This window comes from Anomalospiza imberbis, chromosome 15, assembly GCF_031753505.1.
Source record: "Anomalospiza imberbis isolate Cuckoo-Finch-1a 21T00152 chromosome 15, ASM3175350v1, whole genome shotgun sequence".
Classification (NCBI taxonomy): Eukaryota; Metazoa; Chordata; class Aves; order Passeriformes; family Viduidae; genus Anomalospiza; species Anomalospiza imberbis.
In genome coordinates, this window is record NC_089695.1 from 3,119,186 (window position 1) to 3,143,365 (window position 24,180).

General features: G+C 46.4%; 1 protein-coding gene across 4 annotated transcripts in view; it reads left to right on the top strand.

Moving 5' to 3' along the window:
* Positions 1-706: 706 nt before the first annotated feature.
* Positions 707-24,180, top strand: part of PFDN1 (prefoldin subunit 1) — a 31,560-nt gene continuing 8,086 nt past the window's right edge. Inside the window, exons 1-4 of one of the 4 annotated variants that reach the window (XM_068205576.1) lie at positions 707-860; positions 1,056-1,222; positions 16,280-16,364; positions 18,886-19,038. In XM_068205576.1, the coding sequence (XP_068061677.1) occupies positions 828-860; positions 1,056-1,222; positions 16,280-16,364; positions 18,886-18,993 (393 nt within the window). In that variant the 5' untranslated portion in view covers positions 707-827 and the 3' untranslated portion in view covers positions 18,994-19,038. Of the gene's footprint in view, positions 861-1,055; positions 1,223-16,279; positions 16,365-18,323; positions 18,590-18,885; positions 19,039-22,336; positions 23,737-24,180 lie in introns of those variants that run through there. The other 3 variants (XM_068205578.1, XM_068205579.1, XM_068205577.1) reach the window with 3 other exon arrangements.

The window sequence follows — 24,180 nt, forward strand, 5'->3', positions numbered from 1 at the left end:
GTGTAGCCGGCCCCGCCAGGCACGGCAGGGCGCGGCCTGGAGTGAGGAGCCCTCACGGGAGCCCCCGGCCCGGCCGGTGCCGGGCCCACAGCACCCCCGGCCCGCTCGGTGCCGGGCCCACAGCAGCCCCCAGCCGCTCGGTGCCGGTGCCGGTGCCGGGCCCACAGCACCCCCGGCCCGCTCGGTGCCGGGCCCACAGCAGCCCCCAGCCGCTCGGTGCCGGTGCCGGGCCCACAGCAGCCCCCAGCCGCTCGGTGCCGGTGCCGGGCCCACAGCAGCCCCCAGCCGCTCGGTGCCGGTGCCGGTGCCGGTGCCGGGCCCACAGCAGCACCCAGCCGCTCGGTGCCGGTGCCGCTGCCGGTGCCGGGCCCACAGCAGCCCCCAGCCGCTCGGTGCCGGTGCCGGTCCCACAGCAGCCCCCAGCCGCTCGCTGCCGGTGCCGGTGCCGGGCCCACAGCAGCCCCCGGCCGCTCGGTGCCGGTGCCGGTGCCGGGCCCACAGCAGCCCCCAGCCGCTCGGTGCCGGTGCCGGGCCCACAGCAGCCCCCAGCCGCTCGGTGCCGGTGCCGGTGCCGGGCCCACAGCAGCACCCAGCCGCTCGGTGCCGGTGCCGGTCCCACAGCAGCACCCAGCCGCTCGGTGCCGGTGCCGGTGCCGGGCCCACAGCAGCCCCCAGCCGCTCGGTGCCGGTGCCGGTGCCGGGCCCACAGCAGCCCCCGGCCGCTCGGTGCCGGTGCCGGTGCCGGTGCCGGGCCCACAGCGCGTCCCGCCCGCGGGTGGGGCCCTGACTGCCCCCGCCCCTCCGCGCATGCGCCGTGCGCGGACAAGATGGCGGCGCCCGTGGATCTGGAGCTCAAGAAGGTGCGAGACCCCCTCCCGTGTGTCCCTCTTTCGTGTGTGCTCCCTCCTTGTGTCTCACCCTTCCACTGTGTGTCCTGCCCACTGTGTGTCCCTCCTCGTGTCCCCCTCCGTGTCCCGGCGTCGCCGACTGGTCCCCTCAGCCCGGGGCCGGTTGTGCCCCCGCCGCTCCTCACCCCGGCGCTCTCCCCTGGCCAGGCCTTCACGGAGCTGCAGGCCAAGGTGATGGACACACAGCAGAAGGTGAAACTGGCCGACCTGCAGATCGAGCAGCTCAGCAAGACCAAGAAGCACGCGCACCTCACCGACACGGAGGTGATGATGCTGGTGGACGAGACCCGCATGTACGAGGGCGTGGGGCGGATGTGAGTATCGGCCGCAGCGGGGGACACCCCGGCTCTCAGCGCCGGGAGAGGGGCCCCTCGGTTCCGAGCGGACAGTGAGAGTCTGGAGCATGTCCGGAGAAGGATAACGCAGCTGGGGAAGGGTTTGGAGCAAAAGGACTGGCTGAAGGAGCTGGGATGGCTCAGCCTGGAGAAAAAGAGACTCGAGGGGAACCTTCTTGCTTTCTTCATCTTCCTGACTGGAGAGTGGAGCCAAGTGGTTGTCAGGCTTTTCTCCCAGATAACAAGTGATGAGAGGACAGAGTCTTAAACTGCACCAGGGGAGGTTTAGGTAGGTCATTAGGAAGAATTTCTTCACAGAAAGGCTGATTAAACATTGGAAGGGGCTGCCCAGGGAGGCGGTGAAGTCACCATCCCTGGAGGTGTTTAAGGAAAGACTGGACATGGCACTTAATGCCATGATCTAGTTGACAAGGTAGTGTTGGGTCATAGGTTGCACTCAGTGACCTCAGAGGTGTTTTACAACCTGATAGATTCTGTGATTCTGAGACCCCCAGCCTGAGGCTCTGTGAAGCCTCCAGGGTGCTGCCCTGAGCAGGAGGCTTTCCCCTTCACAAAGAGCACATCAGCTTTCTGTCAGCACATTCACTTGTTTCCTTTTTCTCACTGTCTTTCATTTTTAATTTCAGCAATCTGCCTGTGAATGCAGCGAGGCTTATTCTTTTACCTCTGGGGGTTAGGTACTGGCTGCCTTGATGAAGGGCTGTTACAAATTATATTGGCTTTGTGTGGTTTTGCTTGCTGGCTCAGCTCCTGTCCTCGATGCTGTCCTCTGGCACCTCTGGGGAGTTTGTAATTTCAACTAGCAGAGCATTACTCTAATGCCAAATGGCATTTGTGGGAAGTCCCTCACAGATCTGCCCAGCATCAGTCATTTCCACTGTAGTTTATGTCAAACTCCTTGAAAACCCCCTGTGCATAGTTCCTGTGCTCAGGGCTTTGCTGGCACAGATGTTTTACAGAAACACCCTTCGCAGTGTCATGCCAGGGAATGGATCTAATGTCATTGCTTGGATTTTTTCAAACCCTTGTAAGTGAACATAAAGGTTGAATGGGTGGTCCCAGTAAACTCTTAAAGATGTGCTTCTGTGTGTTGGATGGCTGTCAAAAGAAGCACCTTAAACCAGACCGAGGTGTTCTGATTAACTTCAGCAATGCACTTTGGTGGGATTTCAGCAGCCTCTGATAGAAGGCCCCATAAAGTGGTCTTTATACAGAGAGGTTTCACTGTATAAAGTGTTTCAAATCAGAAGCACGTGCTTGCTTGACAAATATCACATTAGATTTCTGCATTTCTGATTTGAGAAATAAGATTTTGTCTCATGTGAGTTGGGTAACAGTGATGACTGCCCAACTCGGGATGTGGTTTGTGAAATACTGGATCTGCTCAGCCTGCTGCCAAAAGGGGTGATTGTATCGACCTCTTCCCCACCCTGTTTACCCCACCTTCTTCATGTCAAAGTGGCTGATCACAGGACCGAACAGTGAGCCAGGTCACACTTCAAGTGCCCTCATCCCTCAGCCCACACAATCTGCTGACCAAGCTGTAGGGAGGTGGCAGGACTGGGAAGCCAGGAATGGTGTGTACTTTGCATTTTGCTGAGAGTTTTCAGGGGAGTTGTACCCAGGCTAATGCAGCTGTTCAGAGTGGCAGGGTTCCCACTAAATAAACTTTTCCAAGGAGGTGCATTAAATGTTGGGTTTGGTGGGGATGCTGATGACAGATCAGAAACAGACAGATTCTAGTCTCTTGCAAGAGGTGACTGATTGACCCGGGCAGGCTGTAGATGTAGCAAACACTTGTGTTTGGAGTAGTCATGAGATATCTCAAAAGCCTTTTTTTTTTTTCTGTTTGAGTTCTTCACAGAGCAGACAGATGAAGAGTAGAAGATAGAAGAAGTAGAGATAATTCTGGAGTCAACGTGTTTCTCTAAAGGATTTTCAGAATTTGAAAGTCCAGAGTGCCTTTGGATGGGGGATGTCCCTCAAGGTACTTTAAGAATGTGAGAGTGTTGGTCTTTATCTTTAAATGATCCTGCCTCTGAGTCAGTGTGGGAAGCAGATGTTATTTCATCAGGGTCTGAAGTGCATTGTCCTGCTTTCTGCTTCTGCCTCCTCCTTGGGAGTAAGACACCTTCTTGATGTGCTAAACCACTTACCCTTGCTGTGTGCAGGAGCCCCAGTCTTGTGGGGAGTCCTCTCTTCCTTGCCTTTCCATGACCAGACAGGTGTGAGGCACGGCTGGCAGCTCCGGCTCCTCGGGGGTGGCAGAGGCGCCAGCAGGAAAATATTTGCATTGTGATATTGTTTAAAAACTGAACTCTTCATGGGCTTTGTTGTATTAGTGGCTATGCAAATACAGATTAAGGGAGTGCTCTTCTTCTGAATACTATTCATTCATTCTTTTTTTCCCTTTTTTTTCCCTGCCTAAGCTTGACAGGGTGTTTCTGTGAGCTCTGCCTGTCCTGGCTGTGGGACTGAAGCTGCCCTGCCAATTGGCAGTGATGCACTGGTGGGATTTGTGTCACTTCCTAGTGAAGAGAGCTTGCACCAAATACATGAGGAACTGCCTGAAACCCACTCCAGCCCTAGCAGAGAATTTATTGCTGAAATTTGGGCTTTTGGCAAAACACGCCAAAGCAACCCTTGAGCAGGAGTTTAAATCCAAGGGCAGTCTGGCATCTTGTGTTCTGCTGGAGACCAAAGAAGGTGGTCACTGTGGTTCTTCTGGACATGGAAGCCATGTTCTGTGGAGTGGACTAGCAGATGTCCTGCATGGACATGAGTTTGGCCACCAAAGGCATAGTTGTGATGTCTTAATTTCATTTACGTAGTCCAGCATGGAAATACTGGAGCTCTAAAGGGTTTCAGTTTTCCAGGAAGGGTGGAGGTTTGAGTCACTGTTAACTCTGATTATCAGGGTTCTTCTGCTTGAATAACTAAATTATTGAAGTAAGTTTTGTGCTTTTATTCCTGTGCTTAACTTTTTTTTTTTTTTTTAATTTCCATTTTTTTTTCCTCTGACCCATCTAAATTGCTACTTAGAATCTGGCCTCTGATAGGGTTTCTGTGTTTTTCCTCCAGCTTGGGTGGATGGGCTGTATGCAAAGGGCTAGCACGTACCCTTCTGTAGGACAAGATACTCCAGGTCTTCGTGGAATTTGAAGGCTTGAGAAACTCTGGTGACGTGCTGCATCCTGGGAGGAAGTCTGCCTGCTTTGGTACTTCCTTGTGCAGTACTTGGAAAGCTGTTATGTGGTTTTTATTTTCTGAACCCCTATCCTGAGTCTCCTTCCTTCCCAGAAAGCTTTTCCTTCATTGCTGATGAATGTGAAAGTTTCATTTGTTGTTCCTCAACTTGGGTTTGATTTTTTTTTTTTTTTTTTTTTTGGAAGTATTGCAGTTTGTGTAACATGCCGAGACCTTACCGGGCTCCACATGTGAGACTCAATTTAATTTTGCTAAAGCTATTTTTGGTTTGACAAAAGAAATGTCAGTGCCACATAGTATGAGCTGATGAACTGCTGTGTATTGCACATATCCATGAGGCTGGGATCTCATCTGGGTGGTGGCATCTTGCCAAATACATTTCAGTTCTGTTACTTCATACTCTTTTGAAGGGCCTGTTACGTAGCCTGAGACAGCTACCACTGTGCTGGACTTATGCTTAAGCTATTTGTGAACTGATATCATCATGTTGCTTTGAGAACTATGTTGAAAGTTTAAGCTTCAGAATTCTGTCTGAATATTTCAGACCTTTCCCTTTACATTCTTCTAGCCCATAACCTGGACAAGATCCTTATTTACAGAAGAAAAATGTCTGGCACTTGGTGTGGGGCACAGTGAGGAGAGTGCTGCAGATTTTCATGCCATGCCAAAATAGACAGTCAGTTTTGGTTTGATATTGCTTTATCATCAGTTTACTTGTACAGCTAATGGGAGAACACTTAAAAAAGAAAATATAAGTAAAAATCAAGCACAACTGTAACACAACTTTTAGCTCAAGATTTTCTGCAAGCATAATATATTATCACAGCTGTCCCTATAAAATGACTTTGTACCATTACAGTATTTTATGGGACAGCTGTAATAACACGATTTTGAATTTTTCATTTTTTTTTAAAGAGTGGTTCAGATGTTTGGTGCCTGAATGATATGCATGTGAAACCTGAGAGAGAATTAAATGTTCTTGATGATTCCTTGGATTTAAATGCATTCTTGCTTTTACTGTGATTCATGTTTTGTTTGAAAATGAGACAGGTTCAATCACTGTAAGCTCTTTCCTGAACCCCCAAAGGCAGCAGTCCCTGCTGCACATCACTGGGTAAGGCTGCAGGAGTTGCATTTTCACTGTTTGTGTGTGTGAGGTGTTCAATCCTGCCAGCACAGAACAGGGCAGCTGCCCTGTGCTTCCTGCTCACATGTCAAAAATCTCACAAAGAGCTGAAGGACACCCAAGGCTTAACCTTGATGGTTCAGTTACTAACTATAGGCTGGTGTGTGAAATCCGAGTGGCTTCTCCATGGATTGGCTCTGTGGGGAAGGCTCGGTGCGGGCTGGGCGCCGGAGCCCGGCTGCCGAGGAGCTGACAGGTGCTGACACCAGTCCCAGGGACCAGTGTGTTGCTTTCTGGCCAATTTGTGGTTTATAAACCTAAAGTTTCTCCATGTAGCTATTGGAAAAAGGAGGATTTATTTTCCACAGTAATTCTGGTGTGTGGAGAAATTCATTTAGGCCCTGTGCTGTGAAGAAAACAAAATTTCTGTCCAGCTGCTTGACCACTGCTGCTGCTGCGCATTGAACGAGCTGTTGGGAGCTGGTACGTGAGGAATCGAAGGCTATATGGTCAGAAGCCAAGAGGTTTTCCATCACACAGTTTTTATTTCAGGTTTTTCCTGATTCTGAACTACTCACTTCTGTTGCAGCCTGAACAATGATCTTCGCAGTGTTGTTAGGTGTGAGCGGGCCTAAAAGTTTGTAAGATCTTTTTAGAGAGCTGTCACAGAAAGCACAAATGAGAATGATGCATGCAGGGGTGATGCAGTAGTTTTCTGTGCTGCTGCCTGTGACTTGGTCTGAAGTAAGGGGCGGCAGTTGGTTGTCATCCCCTTCCTGGTTAATTAGGAGGGTGAGAGGAGCAGAGCTGGTCCATGGACTTCTTGGTTAGTGCTGGCAGTAGTGAGATACTGGAATCTGGACTCCTGGATTTAGTTCCAGCTCAGAAAGGGAGCTTGTTCTCTTGGGCACAGGCTGCTTTTCCAACTGACATCTCATTTCCAAACACATTCCTTCCCCACTGCCCTGCCCCCGCTTAGTTCTTGATCTTATTCCTGCTGCCCAGGGCTGCTCATTTGTAATCTCCTGGATATCTTGGTCCAGTTATAGCTCTTCTGCCCTGCTGCTCTACATAATTTCTCCATGCAATACTGAAACGTCAGAGAAGAAAAGATTTCCATGGCTTGTGTGCAAGATATCTATCTGCCCCATTCTAGGAAACAGCTGGATTTCTTTATAGCATCAGCTTTAGGCAAAGAACTTGGACATGTTTGATAAGTCAGTGTTTGTGAAATACATAAGCAGCAGAAACACGGGTCTTAAAATAAAAATAATAGCAAATTTAAAATGCAAATAAGTCTTTTACTTATCCCTACTGGAAATAAATCTGTTGGTTATAGTCCCCCACCTACTGCGTGGGTGTTCTGATAGGAGATTAGCAATACAGCTTTTCCTCTTGCTTGTCTCCCTTGCCTGGTGACATTTAACTCTTTAGGAACATTTTTCTGTTGGGACTAGGACTATGGCATTCACACAAGTCTGTTCCATTCTTTTCTTTATCCCTAACTTTTTCTCCATCTGTTACCTAGACAACACAGAGGAAGGAGCTACCTGAGTAGACTTGAGATGAAATCTAAACTGAGAAGAAAAAGGGTCAGAAGGGAGACTGAGTGCTCCTGCAGGCTGCCCTTGTTGCTAGAAGAGGGAGTTTGATGTGCTGTGAGCCTGAGGTAATGTGCTGTCATGGAAATGCCAGAGCCTTCAGGAAGCCTGCACACTCAGGGCAGCATTTGCAGGTTGGGCTCCTGTGCATTGAGGGCTGTAGTAAGGTACCTGGGCTTTGTCCCTGCCTCTAGAGAGAGGGAAGCTGAGCTCTCTTGCAAATACAGCCCATCTCTTGCTTCAGTGGCTCAGAGTTCTGTCTGGATATAGGCTAGACAAGTATTAAATGTTCTGTGGAGCTGACACTGCTCCTGCTTTTGTGACTTGCTGTGCCAAGTGACTTTGCAAAACCATTATGGAACATGACTGACTGATTTCTGAAGTTCTCCAAGCACTTAAAATGTCACTCTGGTATTCTGAAACAGCAAGGAACTTCCATTTATTTTAATATTTAGTGGCTTTAAAGTACTGTATTTTGAAACTTCTTCCCCGTTTCCTGAAAAAAAATTTGGAATCAAGGGTGAGAGTGTCTAGAGAAATACTGAATTCTAGAGCACTTCTTTCAGAACACAGGGCTGTTTGGTTTAGTACAGAGGATGTGGCTTTCCTGCAGCAGAGAAGAATGGCCACATCACTGGCCCAAAGAAAGGGTCCCCGCTGTATTTCTGTCTTGCTTGGAGATGCCCTTCCAGGTGTGGAGTCAGTGGATATTCAGCCAGCAGGACAGGGTGTGACAAGGTACTGCGGACCCACAGCTGTCAGATGGAGGTGCCCAGTCAGTCTCTGAGCTGGGATGTGAATGTCAGCACAAGGTATAAATATTAGGTGGAACAGCCTTAAAACAAATGACAAATCTAAGTCTGAACATGCTGGCCTTGTCACCTGTTCAAAGTCTGAGGTTCATTCATGACCCCTGCATTAAAACACTGAATTAAATATGAAGAAACCAATCCCATGGCATGAGAACTCCATTTTACACAAGTTTAATTCAGAGATGCAAGAACCAAAGTCCTGCATCGAATCTTAAACCAAATGTAAGACAACTTCTGTCTTGAATTCTTACTTTGTTTTCTTGAAAACTATTTGCTGAATTAACGGAATGTTTTGGCCAATTTAGCAAAATAAAAAAAAAAGAAGTTTGTTCTTGCTGATTAGGACACAGCAGTGTAGTTGTTTTAGTGCTAGCTAATTTAACTCCAGACTCCAGAAATATCTGTCTATTAGTGTTATGCTTGAATGCTTTTGGCTCAGTTATCTTTGTATCCACTGCTGTGAATTTTCTGTAGTGCTTTGATGCTTTGTTGAAGTAGGATTTGGGATGTGCAGAAGCCAAGACTGTGCTATTTATCCACAAGCTGGGTCTTCCTCTTCATTTTGCATTTCAAAGGTTTCTTCCTAGGCAGGGCAGAAATCTTTTTTCTCTTTTTTTCTTTTCCTCTCTTGCAACTATGGATGGATTTGCTTTTCAAAAAAGATGGATCCTGATTTTGCCAGTTTTTCTGTACAGGTTTTTCTTAGGGAGGGGCTGCTGCAGAGAAGGGCATAAATTTGTCTGTCAGAGTATAGCAGTATCTTCATGTCACTTCATTTGCTACTGCAAAGTTCACCTTTTTGATCACAGAATATTTATCAATCAGAAAAAAAATTAAAATAGAAATGTCTTCAGGATTATTTACCAGGGTGCTTACACCAGCATTTGCTTGTTTATGTTTTCCTTGGTGCATATCCATGTGGTGTTGCAGATTTTTTTTTGTTAAGCATTCTTCCATAGGAATTTGTGGGGAATTCTTGAAAATAGAGCAGATATTAGAAATGGATCTTGACTTCCTATTATTGGAATTTTTTTTCTGTTTTCTGCTTCTGGTACAACCCAGACTGCAAAAAATCTATTTGAGGTGCATGTGTGGTTGGCATGTTGTAGTCATCTGAGTTCTCTTGGCTTAAATAAGCCACAGCTCATCATTGCTACATACTAACAAATTATATGAAAACAAAATTAGAAGACGAAACCACTAAATCAGGAATATAGTGAGGAAGAACCACTCAAGGGGATTTCAATTGCATGAACTGCTGTTGTTCTTGCAGTGTTTTCCCACATGGATTTAATCTCAAATATTATGAATTCCTGTATGATAGAGAGGAGGCATTTGCTTTTTTTTTTTTTTTTTTTTTTTAATTCCATTTATGTCAATTGAGCCTTCAAAAAGAATTTATGATGCTCATTAAAAGCAGACCACAGTACTATTTTCTTATTTTGGGTTGTGCTATATTTAATACACACTTAGAGGTATATTCCTGATGACTTTATTTAAAGAACCCAACATGAACAATGGTATAAATCTACCATCTAGTTAAGTGTCTGGCAATGCAGAAACTGCTGTTTGCAAGCTGTGTTACTATCTTGGCTTGAGGTAATGTAATATGCTGTAGCTATTGAGAGATGCCCCCCAAAAAAGTGAAAGCTCAATGTAAACATGGCCTGAAGTGCAACGCAAACCCCTCCGTGGGGCTGGGCGCGTCAGGCCAGCCCGTGCCGAGGTTTGAGGAAGCGAACGGCGTGGAATTCTTTGTTCAAATCCTTTAGCTCCTTAGAGTAAATAGGTTTATGGCTTACAAACGTTCATCTGAGTAAAAGTTACCCTTGTTGGGGCCTATGTAAGACGCGGTTTGGCCGAAGTCCAGCGCCGCTAATCCCAGTCTCCGCGTGCTCCGGTGTGTCAGGCTGGCTTTGCACAGGTTGTGCTGCCCACTGGGCATGTCTCCTGCCCAAACAGCTCCTGGTGCTCATCCACCTCTCCAAGGGCAGCAGCAAAATGTCATGTGAGCTATAAACTGCTGCTCCTTGGAATGTATTCATGTATAATCCTCGCGACATAAGCTGTGGGATTTGTTTTGCTTTAAGGTATGCGGGGGGAATAGTTAGGGTCAGCTATATCGAGGTGAACCAGTGAGACGACTGACCACTAAAATAAATGTAAACATAGGAAAAGCTTCAACTCATCTGTTCAAACTCCATCTGTTCTGAACCAGATCTAGTTAAGGCATATGATCCGTTGATGGGAAATTCAAAATCAGGCTGAAAAAATGTGAAACCCTTAGACATGAAGGGTGGCAGCACAAGCTATAATTAGTGATGATTTTTCTTTTTTTTTTTTTTTTAATATTGCTTCCTTGTCTTCTTTGGAACTGGATAATTCATCTGTGGTGACTAAAACTGGAATTTGGAGGGATATAAACTATGCCTGGTATGAGCTGCATAGAGAATAATTTACAGAAGCACCAGCAAATCCTGGGAGAGTAGAAGAGGACTACTGGGTGCTGGCAGTTCTGCACAGCTGATTTTGGTTCAATCAAGTTAGATTGCTTGGGATCAGCTCCTTGGAAGCCTTTCTTCCACTGGCTTTGCACAGTACTTAAAATGCAGTAATCCCCTGCTGAGTCTGCTCAAAGCTTGAGCAGCAGTGCAAGTTCAGAATTAAAAAGCATCTTTAAATAGATAAATGCATGACTGGGTTTAGCCAAACTTTTCTCACAGACTGGTCTAATGCAAGCACTTGGTTTCAAGGAGCAGGACATTCCATGTAAACACTGCTGTGTTATACCACAACATGTTAGGTTGTTTAGAAATACAGTAAACGTGTTAAAATAATGTTACAGCTTTGCACAAAGTTGTTTGTTTTCTTTTCAGTTTTTGTAGAGAGTTTCCCAAATGGAATGAGAGCCATGTAGCTGAAGTTACAGTGGCTCTTTGTGTGAGCTGGGAGCCAGGTGAATGGACTTACAGATCTGCCATTCATCATTATTCTGGCAAAATAACACTGGACATAGGTACCTGAAAAATTGTCTCTGTCTGGAATTAGGCAGAGAGCTGTATACCCATCTGGGCAGGGGGAGAGCTGAGGCTTCCCTGCAGGGATCCAGGGTGGCTTCCCCTGCTACCCTGATTCTTGCAGGGATCTACATGGAGCCAAGTGGGAAGAGCTTCTTTGCAGACTGTTTGTGTGGGGGTCCTGTGGCCTCTTGTGGGGCTCCTTCCCTCCTGGATGAAGACTTGAACACAAACAGCCTCTTGCACAGGCAAGGCAGGCAGGAGAAACACTGGGACCACATTTCCTGACTCCAAGGGCAGAGGAGATGCTGCTCATGCCCCAGACAGCTGCCTGCCACTGAAAGCTCCAGCTGTAAAGGCTGCAGTTTGTTGCAGTTGTAAGTAATTGAAAGTAGGGATTCTTCATGGAAAACCTGAACTATGAGCATCACTATGACTCCACCTTTAATAACTTTAATGACTTGTATGTCATAATGAAGAGTGGCATGTGCTGAACAAACATCTCCATAACCTCATTCATTAAGAGGCAAATCTTTCAGAATCCAATATTATGTCTCAAAGTCAAATAAACAGTACATTTTGGTGCAAACAGGCTGAGTTATGGAATTACTTACACTGGACCATCATCACTTTGTGGGTGTGTATGTGTGACACAAAGGAGCAGACAGCTGATGAAGTGGGCAGCACTGCTGACCTGACAAGTGTCTGAAGGTCACTGGGGCCACAGCATCAGGGAGTGCAATATAAACACTGATCAAATGAAAATTATAATAGAAAATTAGAATTGTGAAGGAGTAAGAGATCACTTCAGAAAGAAACTAGCAGTGAGCCTCAGAGAGTGTATATAAATCAGTTTCTCTGCCTTAGGGAAACAAAATTCCTGCTGTGGAGCTGGCAAGGGGAGGAAAATAGAAACAAGTGGGAATATTTAGAGTGAGGTTTCTCTTTCAGTTCCCTTGTGCTCTATTTCTGTTCCCATATTGCACTTGAGAACCAGCAGTCACTGGGAGGCCAAGCGTGTAGGTGCAGGCGATTGGCAACCACTTGGCTCTGCTCCATGGAGCTGTTCTTGTTGGCAGCCCAGGTTTGGCTGAGCACTGCTGTCCTCAGGGACCCCCCTCCTCTGCAGCTTTCATTTCTAATTTTCTTTGGTTTGTTTTGAGTTTTTATCATAATCTATGGACACTGGAAAAATTATTACCAAGTCCTGTTCTATTTTTACTAGCTATTCTCTTTGAAATGGGTGGCCAGGAGAGATGGGGTGAACTTGTCCATTCTGACCCAGATATTTCTGGTGTTAATTTAGCAACGGTGAAAAAAGTTCCTATGTGAAGAGGTGATTGTTACTAAGCTTTGTAATTGCCACTGTGGTGCTGAACATATTTCTGAATCACTGTTTCATGGTTGATAGTGTAGGTGTCATGTTTGACAGGTCTATGGGTGTGTGCTGTGACACTTCACTGAGAGCAGGTGGATACGGACGAACTCTCGTATCTGGGAGAAGACTTGGTTTGCTGCTTGTCTTCTGTGGATTAGCAGTGCTTAAACTCCATCCCAGTCCAACACACAAACTCTGGGGGCTTGGAGCCTCCCATGAACCCCAGGAGAGCTGTGAAAGCAGCTCTTGGGTCAGTGTTAGCTGTGTCACCTGCTGGGCTCCGCACCACTGAGCAGAAAGGGGCTCCTCAGCTCGGTGACTCTCACATGGGGCCAGCTCTCAGCTGGTGGTGAACCTCCAGGCACAGAATTAACTTCATGTGTTTTAAGGGCTTGTTCACAAACTCACTGAGGGAAGAATTAAATTGTCAGAATGTACTGTGCTTCTTTAATGAGCTTGAAAATCTGTACGTAAAATAACTACATCTGAAACCAGGCAGCAGAATGACACTGCCCTATTTCTCCAGTTTGGTGAGGAAAAAACCTAAAAATCATCAAGTTGATGTATTACTTAGGGCAATTGGAAAAATGAAATTTAGGTTAAATTTAAATTCTGGTTTATTACAAGTACCCTGCAGCGCTTCTTACCTAATGAGCAGAACAAACTTCTGCTTTTTCCAAGTGCTGCCATAAACCACATTATTTTCTTAGGTAAAAACTTTGGCCAAGATCTCCATAATGTGTGTATCCCAAACTAGACACTAAAAAACTGATCTGTTTTTTGAGTCCTGCTTGTGTTGGAAAGCGAAGCCACAGATTTAAACAGTTAACTGTGGGTGTGGATTTATAGTTCAGCTTTCAAAGACCTGGCCTTTGGCATCTTCTAGGGTGGCACCTGGGCTCTTGAGGCTGAGAGTTCTGCAGTCCTACATCAGGGATGTCAACTGGGTGGCTTGAAGCAGCACAGGTGGAGACCTGCAGGATGCTGCTGCCCAGGTCAGGGACATCTGATCTGCTTCTGAGCAAGTGTGTGAACAGACCCAGGTTCCAGCCCACTGTTTTATAGCAGGCAAAATCAGGGTGGTTGTATTTGTGCCCAGCTGCCCGCATAAGTCTCGTCAGTGCTAATTTCAGCCATCCAATTTTAATTTGCTGTTGCATGTCTGCCAGAGCATTGCAGGAGGGTGGGAGGGAGGATATTTTCCCTGATGACTGCTGTTGACATTTGCAGAATAAAAGTGAAGTCAGGCAGTTGTTTGTTGGAGGTTTTGGTGCCTTTAGCAGTTGTGAGCCAGCCGGGATCGCCCAGTGCCTGTCACCCAGCAGGGACATTCCCAGCTGCAGCATGGGGAAAATTGCTCAAGCTGTGTTGCTGTTGAACTTTGTTTTTTAGACCAGGGACGTCAGGGAAACCAGAATGATCAATCTTCCTGTACAATTTGGGGAAGCAAATGAGAAGAGATTGTATTCTTCTTTGCTGCCCCCACAAAAAAAGGAAATAATTCAGGAAACGTTCACATACACAGGCAGGCTCAGGGAAGCAGTGACGTGGGAAGGGACTGATGGCTTTGTGTACAGAAGGCATCTTGCAGCTTTGAATTTCACTAATGGCAGCTACTGCAGAAGCAAGGCAAAATTTGAGTTTACAGGGGGTGTGTGTGAAGGCTGATGTTTTTTATTCTGGTATCATATGCCTGAGGTAAGAGCATCAGAATGATGTGTTTGCTGTTGGTCCTGAAAAGTACCTCTTCTCTGGCTGGATCCAGGCTCTGTATCTAACAGCAATGAAAATAACTTCTTTCCTAGAAGGGTGGTCTTGAACTTGATTTTCACAAATTACCTGTGTTGTTATTTCAGCAGTCTGCTGTATGCCAGCACCCCAAAGCATCACCTCTGTGTGCAAGTGAATAGAGGGGACACCTCCCATTGGGAAGTGGGGATTGAGGGGGCAAAGAGAGTCTGAGTGAGTTGTGTTGGTAAGAACAGGAGCAGACAGAGAGCAAAGATGATGCCAGCAATAAGCATGAGCCAAGGCTGGGGAAAAATGAGAGAGATTTGAGAAAATTGCAACATAAAAGATGCAGCGGAAGTTCCTGTGGAGAAGAGGAGGTGAAGCAGAACAGGGAAAGAAGTGGGAGGAGGAGGAGGTGCTTCTGTGTTCAGTTAATAGCAACCCCAAAGAGAGATTTAATTGGAAACCTATTATAATTATCCACGGTTTTCCTCCCATGCATTTCAGGAATGTGTGTGGCAGGTAGTTTTCCTTTTGGCTGGGTTACTGATGCAGAGGGCACTGGGTTTCCAGCCAAGTGGCAGATCCGTGTTTGTGTTTGCCAGGCACTGAGCAAACACTTTAATAATGTCATTTGTTGTGGGAGATGACTCTGCAAACTGATTTCAGGTTTTTCTGTAGCAGACGGGGAATGCACTCTGATTCTGCCCTGTCTAAAGCTGCTCCTTTTAACTATTGAAGCATGAGCTGTTGTCACCTGGCAGGAAGACATTGACCCTAGTTGGTGCCAGAGGAGACCTTGACCTCGTTGGTATGACCCATGGAGGCTCCTTCTAAATCCCCTGGGGGACTTTCTAAGTAGGGAAGGGGGTGAATCTGCAGCTTGTACATTCTTTATGTCTGGAAGGATGAAAAACAACCTTGAAGAGTTCCTAAAATTTGTTTGAACGTAGTTGTCCTTTACCTCGTTGTGGGATGCCAGTGCCACGTGCTGAAGAGCTGCTTTGAATGTTGGTGCTCCTTCAGAGGCTTCTCCGAGTGAGGCAGGCACCTTGATGCTTGTTGGCAAGCAGGACTCAGATGTTATGGATGCATCTTTCAAATCCCTTTGGCAATTGAAAACAGAACAAGTGGGAACCACTGGCCTCAACTTCAGTTAAAAGCAGCCACTTCCCACCTCACAGAAAAACCCTTTGGCTGGTGAAAGCATAGAAATTTGGAGGTCAGTGAGGGGTTGGGTTAAAGCCAAGGCTTGAGAAGTGGGAGCTGTGAAAGTTCCATAGCTTTTGCTGGAAGCACTGTCTCTGTTTTGTCAAATCACAGAAGGGTGGGTTGGAAAGGTTCTTCACAGACCATCCAGTCCCACCCCCTGCCATGGGCCGGGACACCTGCCACTATCCCAAGTTGCTCTAAGCTGGGTCCAGCCTGACGTTGGACACTTCCAGGGATGGGGCAGCCACAGCTTCTCTGTGCAGCCTGTGCCAGCACCTCACCATCCTCAGTCTAAAACATTTCTCCTCTGTGTCCAACCTAACCCTGGCCTGTTTCAGTTTAAAACCATTGCCCCTTGCCTGGCATGGCAGACCCTGGTAAAAAGCCTCTCTCTGTCTTTCATGTCAGTCCCTTTTATACACTGAAAAGCTGCAGTAAGGTCTCCCTGGAGCCTGCTCTTCTCCAGGTTGCACAACCCCAACTCCCTTGGCCTTTCCCTGTGGAAAGCTTTGGTTTTATTGTGTGGGTTTGTTTACCTTGTGAGCACTAAACCCTTAATAAACAGCTCTTACCTGTCAAGAGTCTTCCTTGACTCTCTGTCATCAACTGATTTAATCCCTTTGAAGGGAAGGTGCTCTTGCTGGCTGTGTGCTAGAACTGTTTCCAGACCATTCAAGGACACTGAATGATAGAGGGAGATCTCTGTGTGTCCATGTTCATCCTCCCAGAGCATGGGTGAGGCTGGTGAGCCTTTGGGGCCAGCCTGGTGGGCTCTGGGAGCTGTCAGAGCAATTTCTCCTGTCTCTGTCCAGAGCATGGGAGGGAGGAGGAACACTTAGCAGAGGTGGCTCTAGTTTGACTTGGTGCACAGCTGGTGAAGACTGATGTAAAAAGCACTCAACTTTTTCTGTCTCTTCTTTTTCACTTGTAGGTTTATTCTTCAGCCTAAAGGAGTGATTCATAATCAGCTCTTAGAAAAACAGAGAATAGCTGAAGAGAAAATTAAGGAGTTAGAGGTAAGTTTTTGGCAAGTGATGATGAAAGTAAAACATAAAGGTCTACAAGATGCTCTTTGCTACATCTCTTGTTTTTATCTGGTACTTTTCATGCTGAAGGATTGTAACTAGATCAAACAGAGAGCCTGTTACAAGTAACCTACAAGTAACTCAAGGCACTTGGTTTCTTTTCCTAGATCTACAAACCAGTAGGGATTGACTGTTCACTCTGTGTCCTGGTTTGAAAACTGGGAGCGAGGCATTCAAATGATATTAGTAAGAGCAAGGTCTAAAACAAGCAAAAGGATGTTTGTGTGGTTATTTGCAGCAGATAAGTGATGTAAAATTTTGCCAGTGCTGTGGGTATTTAAAGGTTACACTGGCTCAGAACAATTGCACAAATTCATGGAAGAGAAATCCATTGAGAATTACCAAATATGTAGAAATGGCATCCTGCTCAGGAAGTCCCTGAGCTAAAAATGTCTGGAGGGTGGGAAAGTATGAGGAGGAAGTACCATGCAGGCCTGCCCTGTCCTTACTCTCTGCCCTTAAGCATCTGCTTGGGACCGCTGTTGAAGAGCACATCTGTGGGGAGATGGGACTTTGTTTTGACAGTGTGGTCAGAACACTTCTGTGCTCTTGTGTTTATCTGGTTGGAGTATTCAAGGCATAGAAGGATATCTAGGAAATTAAAAGTAGTGTCTGCGCAAGTTCCAGTGTTCAAGCAGGCTATCTAGTGAATCTTGACTATCTTCTTGTGGCTGCGTCTACAGCTTACAGCTCTTCTGAGAAGAAGTGCAAAATGTACTTTTCCAAGGCTGTTAGTGTGTGGTTTTTTATAATTCTCCTAAAACATCGTTAATACAAACCCTTGTTTCTTGGTCTTTGGGGCATGACAGAGAGAGCAGTGACCAAGTTTGTGTCAAGCTGCTTTTCCCATCTGTTATTGTTTTGGAGAAAGTGGAGATCAAATAAGTAGGGACAAGCAGGAATAGGAAGTCTGTGTTTAAACCCACTCAGACCTGTGCAGTTCTGTCTCTGTTGTCTCCTACTTACACTAAAGCAGAAGTTGAGTCTGTATTTTTTTTAATCCCTTCTTGAAACTCAGCCGGCCTGAGGAGCTGTGGAGCAAGCCCATCCCCAGATGTTGTGTTGCCTGGAGTGCTGCCTGTGCCCAACTCTAAGGGGGTTTGTGTTTCTGCCCATGAGAACTCTTTCTGCACAGGTCAGACAAGTGCTCTGTGGACAGGCTGTGTATCTAAGGGGGTGTGCAGGCAAGGCATTGTCATTTGTATGGTTATGTGGTAAAAACAGTTGTATCCTTGCTCCTTTGGGGCCATGCCAGATGCCAGTGGCTTTGTGCAAAGGCAGCACTGCAACTGGGGCTGGAGGACTTCATGGCAGCACCTCTGGGTTTGGGAGCAGGTGGAATGTGGCTGGCAGCACCTCTGGGTTTGGGAGCAGGTGGAATGTGGCTGGCAGCACCTCTGGGTTTGGGAGCAGGTGGAATGTGGCTGGCAGCCTGTTTATAAACTGCCCCTGGGGTCCCTTGCTGCCAGCGGGTTGTGGTCAGCTTCTTGGCTACTGTGCCCTTCAGCTGTGCCATCTGGGTTTCTTCCTGTTCCTGGTGGGGAATTATCTTACCTCTTGAACTTCCCGATCACTGAGTTTAGCAGAACTGGTGGAATTTCCCACAAATTATAACCTTGCTGTTCTTACACAAAGCCTCAGAACTGGCTGCTTCACAAATGTGTTTTTCTGCTTCGTTGCTGAGTCTCTGGTTATGGTCATGGAGTTCAAGTTTCCAGCAGTAGTCTCAAAACCGAGACTGTCTCAAAAGGTGGTTGGAGTGGAAAGGTGATTGCCACATGGGTTGGTTTTTCTTTTTAATCATGAGTAGGAGGGCCCAGAATGCCAACACTTTGAGAAGTTTGTGTTAAGTAAACATTCAAGTCCATCTTTTTACTGATCTCCTTCCAGCTGGCTGTGGCAGTTTTGTGAAGAGGGTTTTCCTTAGGCCTGGGATTCCCCATGGAAGAGGACAAGCATTTAGGCTGACAACTGCTGGAAACTGAGATTTCAGGGGAAATACCTGAGTCCGACTCAGAGAGCACTTATCACAGGAGCAGGGGATTTTGCTGTCCTGAAAACAAGTTGTGACCGAAGCAGGAAAGAATGTAAAACTTTGTGACCTTGTGCTTCCACCACATAGTTGTAAAATAAATATCCAACCAAGAAAGGTTAAACATCTCTCCATTCATTATTAAAACTGGAAGGGTTTTAAAGCTTAGGTTTATATTTTACATTGTTAACTACCTTATGACTTACTCACATTTCTCACTTTGCACAGCTGAATCAGGCTGGTCAGAGTAATCCCCCAGTACCCTATGGCGTGGCTGATCTCATTATTCACATAGCTGAGCTTGAGGCAATTGTGCTTTGCTATGATGACATTATTGCCAAGGGATTGTGAAATGTGTATTTTTTGATACATTCCTGAATCTGAGAAATGCTCTCCCCTCTACCTTGGTGCTGTTTGCAGAGGAGTTTGCAGAGGAGGGCTGGGTTCACTGCTGAGCTCTTCTGGAAATCCATCCAGCTGCATAGCAAGGAGATCTCCAGCTGCCTGTTCCTGAAAATGTGTCTTTAATTTGCTTCAGAGGTGTGAGCTGGTTTTGCTGACATTCACAGCTGCCAGTGAACTTTGAAAAGTATGAGGAGTTTTGTCTCTCTTATCCCTCTGAAACTCTCTACTGCAGTACATGATTGCAGTCATTCTCTTTCCCTCACTTCTCTCTCATGTGTTTCTCCACTGATGAAGCAGTGCATTGTATTTTTCAAGGCAGCATCACAAAATTGATGAGATGCTGCTGGTTTGGGGGGCCTTCTTGCAGCAAGGACAGCCAGACCTGTCTTTGTAAAGGGCTGAGAAAATAAGGCTTGGCTGGGACCCCCATTATGCTTGGTGAGAGGAACTGTGTTCTGAAAGCACCAAGGGGTCTGGGTGTGGATGAGGGGGCAGTTAGTTATTCTGCAGAAATTGTCTGAAGAAAATCAAAGGTAGCTTTACCCTGCTTGATCAAGCTGTATGTGGACGTGAATATACCTAAGTGTATGTATATATATATATATATATATGTATAATCATAGAATGGTTTTGGTTGGAAAGGTTTGGATGACTTTAAAGATCATCTCACTCCACCCCTCTGCCATGGGCAGGGACACCTTCCACTAGACCAGATCTCTCCAGGTATGGGGTAACTACAGCTTCTCTGAGCTACCTGTGCCAGGGCTTCACCACCCTCAATTAGTGAAGAATTTCTATCTAATTTCCTCTCTTTCAGTTTGAACCCATTGTTCCTTGTCCTGTCACTCCGGTTCCTGATGGAGAGTATCCTGATGGCTTTCCTGTAGGCCCCTTCAGGTCCTGGAAGGTGCTATGATGTTTCCACACAACCTTCTCATCTCCAGCCTGAGCAGCCCCAATGTTCTCAGCCCGCCAACTCCATACGCACCTGTGTGGCTTTCTGAACTTCACAACTTGTATCTAATCCTTTGGAATCCAAACACACTGCCCAGGCTTGCTGGCACAGTAGCTGTGCCTGCTGGCAGGCTGTGCCAACGGGGCTTACCCAAACCTCCAGAGATTGGAGCCATTGGCTCCCTCACACGCTGGCATGGGACACGTCCTGCTTAGCAGGATTGGATTTTTCCAGTCCTGATACTATCAAATTCTTGTTGTGTTTCACGGTACGAGGGGTATGTGTTAAATCTATTTTGAAAGCATTCTAAAGGGATGAGCACAGACTCTTTTTAGCTCAGCAATGTTTGTGCAGTATTAGGAGAAAAACCAAGTAATGTTTTTCTTCCCTTGTTTTTAAGGAAACATGATATGTGAGGGGTGGAACAATGCTTTGTTTCAGGAAATGTTATCCGTTTCCATTGTAGGGCTAGATGGATTCTGTTTTTAAATGTGGCATTTTAAAAAGAACAAACTCTGTGATGTTATAAAGACATGGAAAATGGATTCTTCATTAGGGGTGGAGAAAGTGATTATCACTGTGTGCTTTCTCTGATAATATCTGATAGTCCCCTTCTCTCCTGCTATATTCAGCTTGTTTAGTTGTCAGGCGTTGTCAGACTAAATTGCTAAAAATAACAAATAAGGGGGAGGCTCTGCTGGGCAGCTCCGTCTGCTGTGTGCCACTGAATTTAGCTCCTTCGGGAAAAGGGCAAAAGCAACCTGCAGCTTTGTGGGGGAATTGGATTTTGGTTTTAAACTCTGACCACAACATAGCTGTGTGCTTGTTTCCCAGGCAATTCTTTCACATGCCTGTGGGAGACTGAAAGTTTACTGCTGCTGAGATAAAGGGTTGGTTGGTTTTTCTCTGGCTGCCTAGAGCAGAAAATATAATCAAAAAAGCTGTACCTAAAGGCTTGATTTCTAATTCAGAAATCCTTCATGCGAGCCCTAAAACACCGTGTCCAATTTCCCAATCGCACGCGGAAAGCGTCTTTGCTCTCCTTCCTGGTGGAGGAAGGAACACTGTGCTCTCAAACAGTGCTGTGCTCCATGTTTAAAGCCTCAGGTGATGTTTGCAAAGCTGGTGAAGTTACACAGTGACTGCACTGAAATGCCTTAAGGTGACCGCTGACTTCTTTCCCGGTGTTGCCTGAGCACAGTCCTGCTCATGCTGCGGCTTCCATTTCTCTAATCTTCTTTTTCTGGGAGCTTTAAAATGGCTTTGCTGCAGCCCTGAGGCAGAGTGGCGGAGCCCCCTGTGATGAGTTGGCTCTGACAGTTGCCACAGCAGTGTTTTCCTCCCCTGTGGGAACAAAGATTTCGGCAGGTGAGGTGTGGCTGAGGAGAAGCGCTGGAGCCTGGGGCAGGTATGGCTGGGATGGACCTGCTCGGTGTGGTCCCAGCCTCCAACGTGCTCCAACTCTCCTTCATTTTTTACTGAAACCCTCAGCATGGAGGCCAATTCTGTGGGTGGCTTTAACGATGTGAAAACAAGTCTCTTGAGATTTGTGGTGCTCTTTGCAGACCACGAAGCGCTCATCAGAAGGTAGCAATTGTTAGGCTGTTCCCAAGTTAGACCAATTTCTTGTAGGGATTTGCAGCACAGAAGTTCTCATCGCATGGTTTGCTTGGGGTAGGCCAGTGCCCAGGAATGTGTGGTGGGCTTTTTAACTAAACAGGGGGAAATAAGGAATGCTCCTGTTTGCTTTGGGGAGGAGAAGCCTCAAGAATAACTCTCTGTGCATTAGCCTGGAGCAGATTCTACTTTGGATGAGGGTGCTGTTCCCTCATTCCATTGCTGGCATGTGAGCACGTAGCGGGAGCAGGATTTGAAACACGTTGTCACTGAAGTTGCCCCTTGTTTCTCTGTGTGTTCGTAGGCAAGGTCAGTCCCTCTGCTTGCTGTAGAGGGAGGCAGGACACCTAAGGTGGGGACAGGTGGAGTATGGAAGTGAGTTTACCATGTAGGATTAGTATTTGGGCTTGCATGGGCATTTTAGGAGGAAGCTCTGGGATCTCTACAAATGATGGATGTTAGGGTGAAGATGAGCTGCAGAGTCCCTTGGTGGGGACCAGGCCAGGCCAAACCCAGCATCTTGCATGGCTTTGGGTGTCCGAGGCAGCTGTGGGTGTCTTGGCAGGTCCTTCTGAACACAGACATTTGGACTTGGTGACGTTCCTGGGAAATGTGTTTCATCTTGACTCTCTTGGCTGCTGTCATCCCATGTCTGAGTCTGTGCCCTCACTGAGGGTTGCTCCTGTGTTTCAGGCTGCAAAGCTGCAGGCTTAGCTTGCTTTTTGAGGACATGGGTGGTCCAGCTGCCTGCCTGTCAGCTGTGGAGCATCCACAGGCACTCCCATGGGAGAGCAGAGTGCAGCCTGCATGGGCAGAGCTGTTACCAGTGGTCTGCCCTCCATGAGAGCCTTATTTTGAAGAAGGGAGTAGCCAAAGCTCATTTTTTCCTTATAGGTCTGGCTGTCTTACAGGGAGGAGAATCTGTGCTCTCATTCCTGATTTTCAAAATGAAAGATACTCTGAGGAGTGAGAAAAACAGGCTTCAAAATGACAAAACATTGAGGAGGTTGAGAGTGTAGTGGACACACAGCTAATGCTACCAGCACAAAATCCTGCTTTGTGGAGAGGCCCTCTGACATTGGACACAATTTAAGGTAAATACTGGAGGAATTGGGGCATTGCTAATGCTGCTCTAATTCTTTCTGTTCCCTAAACTGACTCTGCTGATGGTTACATGAAGAACAGGCCTGCACAGCTGTGAGGAATCATTCACTTCACTTGCTTTTTAATTTTAAAGCCTCAAGATCTGTCTTGTTTGTCAAAAATGAAGGTGGCAAAAGGATTGTATTCTTACAGCTGAATTTCATAGGTGTTTCTGTGTTGTGTGACTGTCACCTTTCATTGCAGACAAATGGAAATCAGCTGTGTGCAGCCAGCACCTGGCAGATTTTAAAGACAGCAAGTGCTCCTCAGTATCTGCAGGGAAGGAGGTGGATCTGTTTAAAAGCTGGCTCTTAGTCCTGTGTTAAATGTGTTAGATAAAGATCAAATAACAGTATGTTCTGCTTTGAAAATTGTGTAAGAAGCTTGTCATGTGTTAAATAGTGCACAAGTCACTAGTTGCAAAACATGATGTTGGAATCTTAAAGGCTCAGGGAAAAGAAATCCTCACATTTCAAAGGGGAAAGGGGAGTCCCAGCTCTCTGGACCGGTCATCTGCCACCTTAGGCCTGGGTTGGCTTATAAAAACTAGTGTCTCACCACATTTTTATGAAGAATGGTTGTGGGTAATGCTGATTTGAGTGCAATGACGTGTATTTATATCATCACATGTGTGTGGGTATGCAGTGGCAAGGCTGGATCTCTCATTTGGAGCAATCATTCACTGCAACAAGTTTTCAAACTCCCAGATTTTTGCGAGCAGTTGTTTAATCAGTAATTCTTTGTTAGTCTTCCCTGTACTGCAGACTGCAAAGTAAGCACACAAACCAGCTGAGAGGGCAAAGGCTTTATGAAGGAAGAACTGGAATTTGATGACTTTGTTTTCACTCTTCCTACCTTTATTTTTGGGTGGATAATTGTAGATTTTAAAAGCAAAAGGATAATGAATGGGTGGTTGTTTGCTTTCTCTTAAGTCCTTTAGTTATAGACATGCTTTCAAAATAAAGGCTTCTCAGAACTTGTTTTACATTTTTTTTGGGGGGGGATTACTCTTGATTAAAAAAACCCCAACAACCTAACAGAGAAAACTTTTCAAGCAACTCCTGCCAGTCCACTCGCATTCCTTTGTAATTCAGAGGAAAGTGAAACACATTATGCATTAATAAAAACCCACTTCTGCTGCTGTGTCTAAATGGTTTTGTCCATCCAGGAACCTACATTTAGTCATCTGAGCCTGAAGACATCACTTGTTTCCTCTGATTAGCATTAAACTGCCTTTATGGTTACACTGAAATCATTTTAACACCAAGTTGGTTGATAAGTCTTTCATTTTAGAGCAGGGTCTGATTCATTGTCAAAGCTCTCCTTTGTGCTTATGGCCACAGAAGGATCCAAAGCAACGAGCTGAGCTGGATGTGGGTCCCTCTCCAAATTCCTCCCTGCATGAGTAATAATTAGTCACAAACCCAGCACTGCTGTCCTTTCCTTAGTCACCAGGCCCCTGCAGTGCCTCCTGGCTGCCTTTGTGCCAAGCAGCTCTGGGGAGGGGGATTATCTGTGCCCGATAAACCTCCATCCTGCTTCCATCTCCTCCTTCATCTCGCCTGGGGAGAACAGGAAACGATTATTTGGAAAGC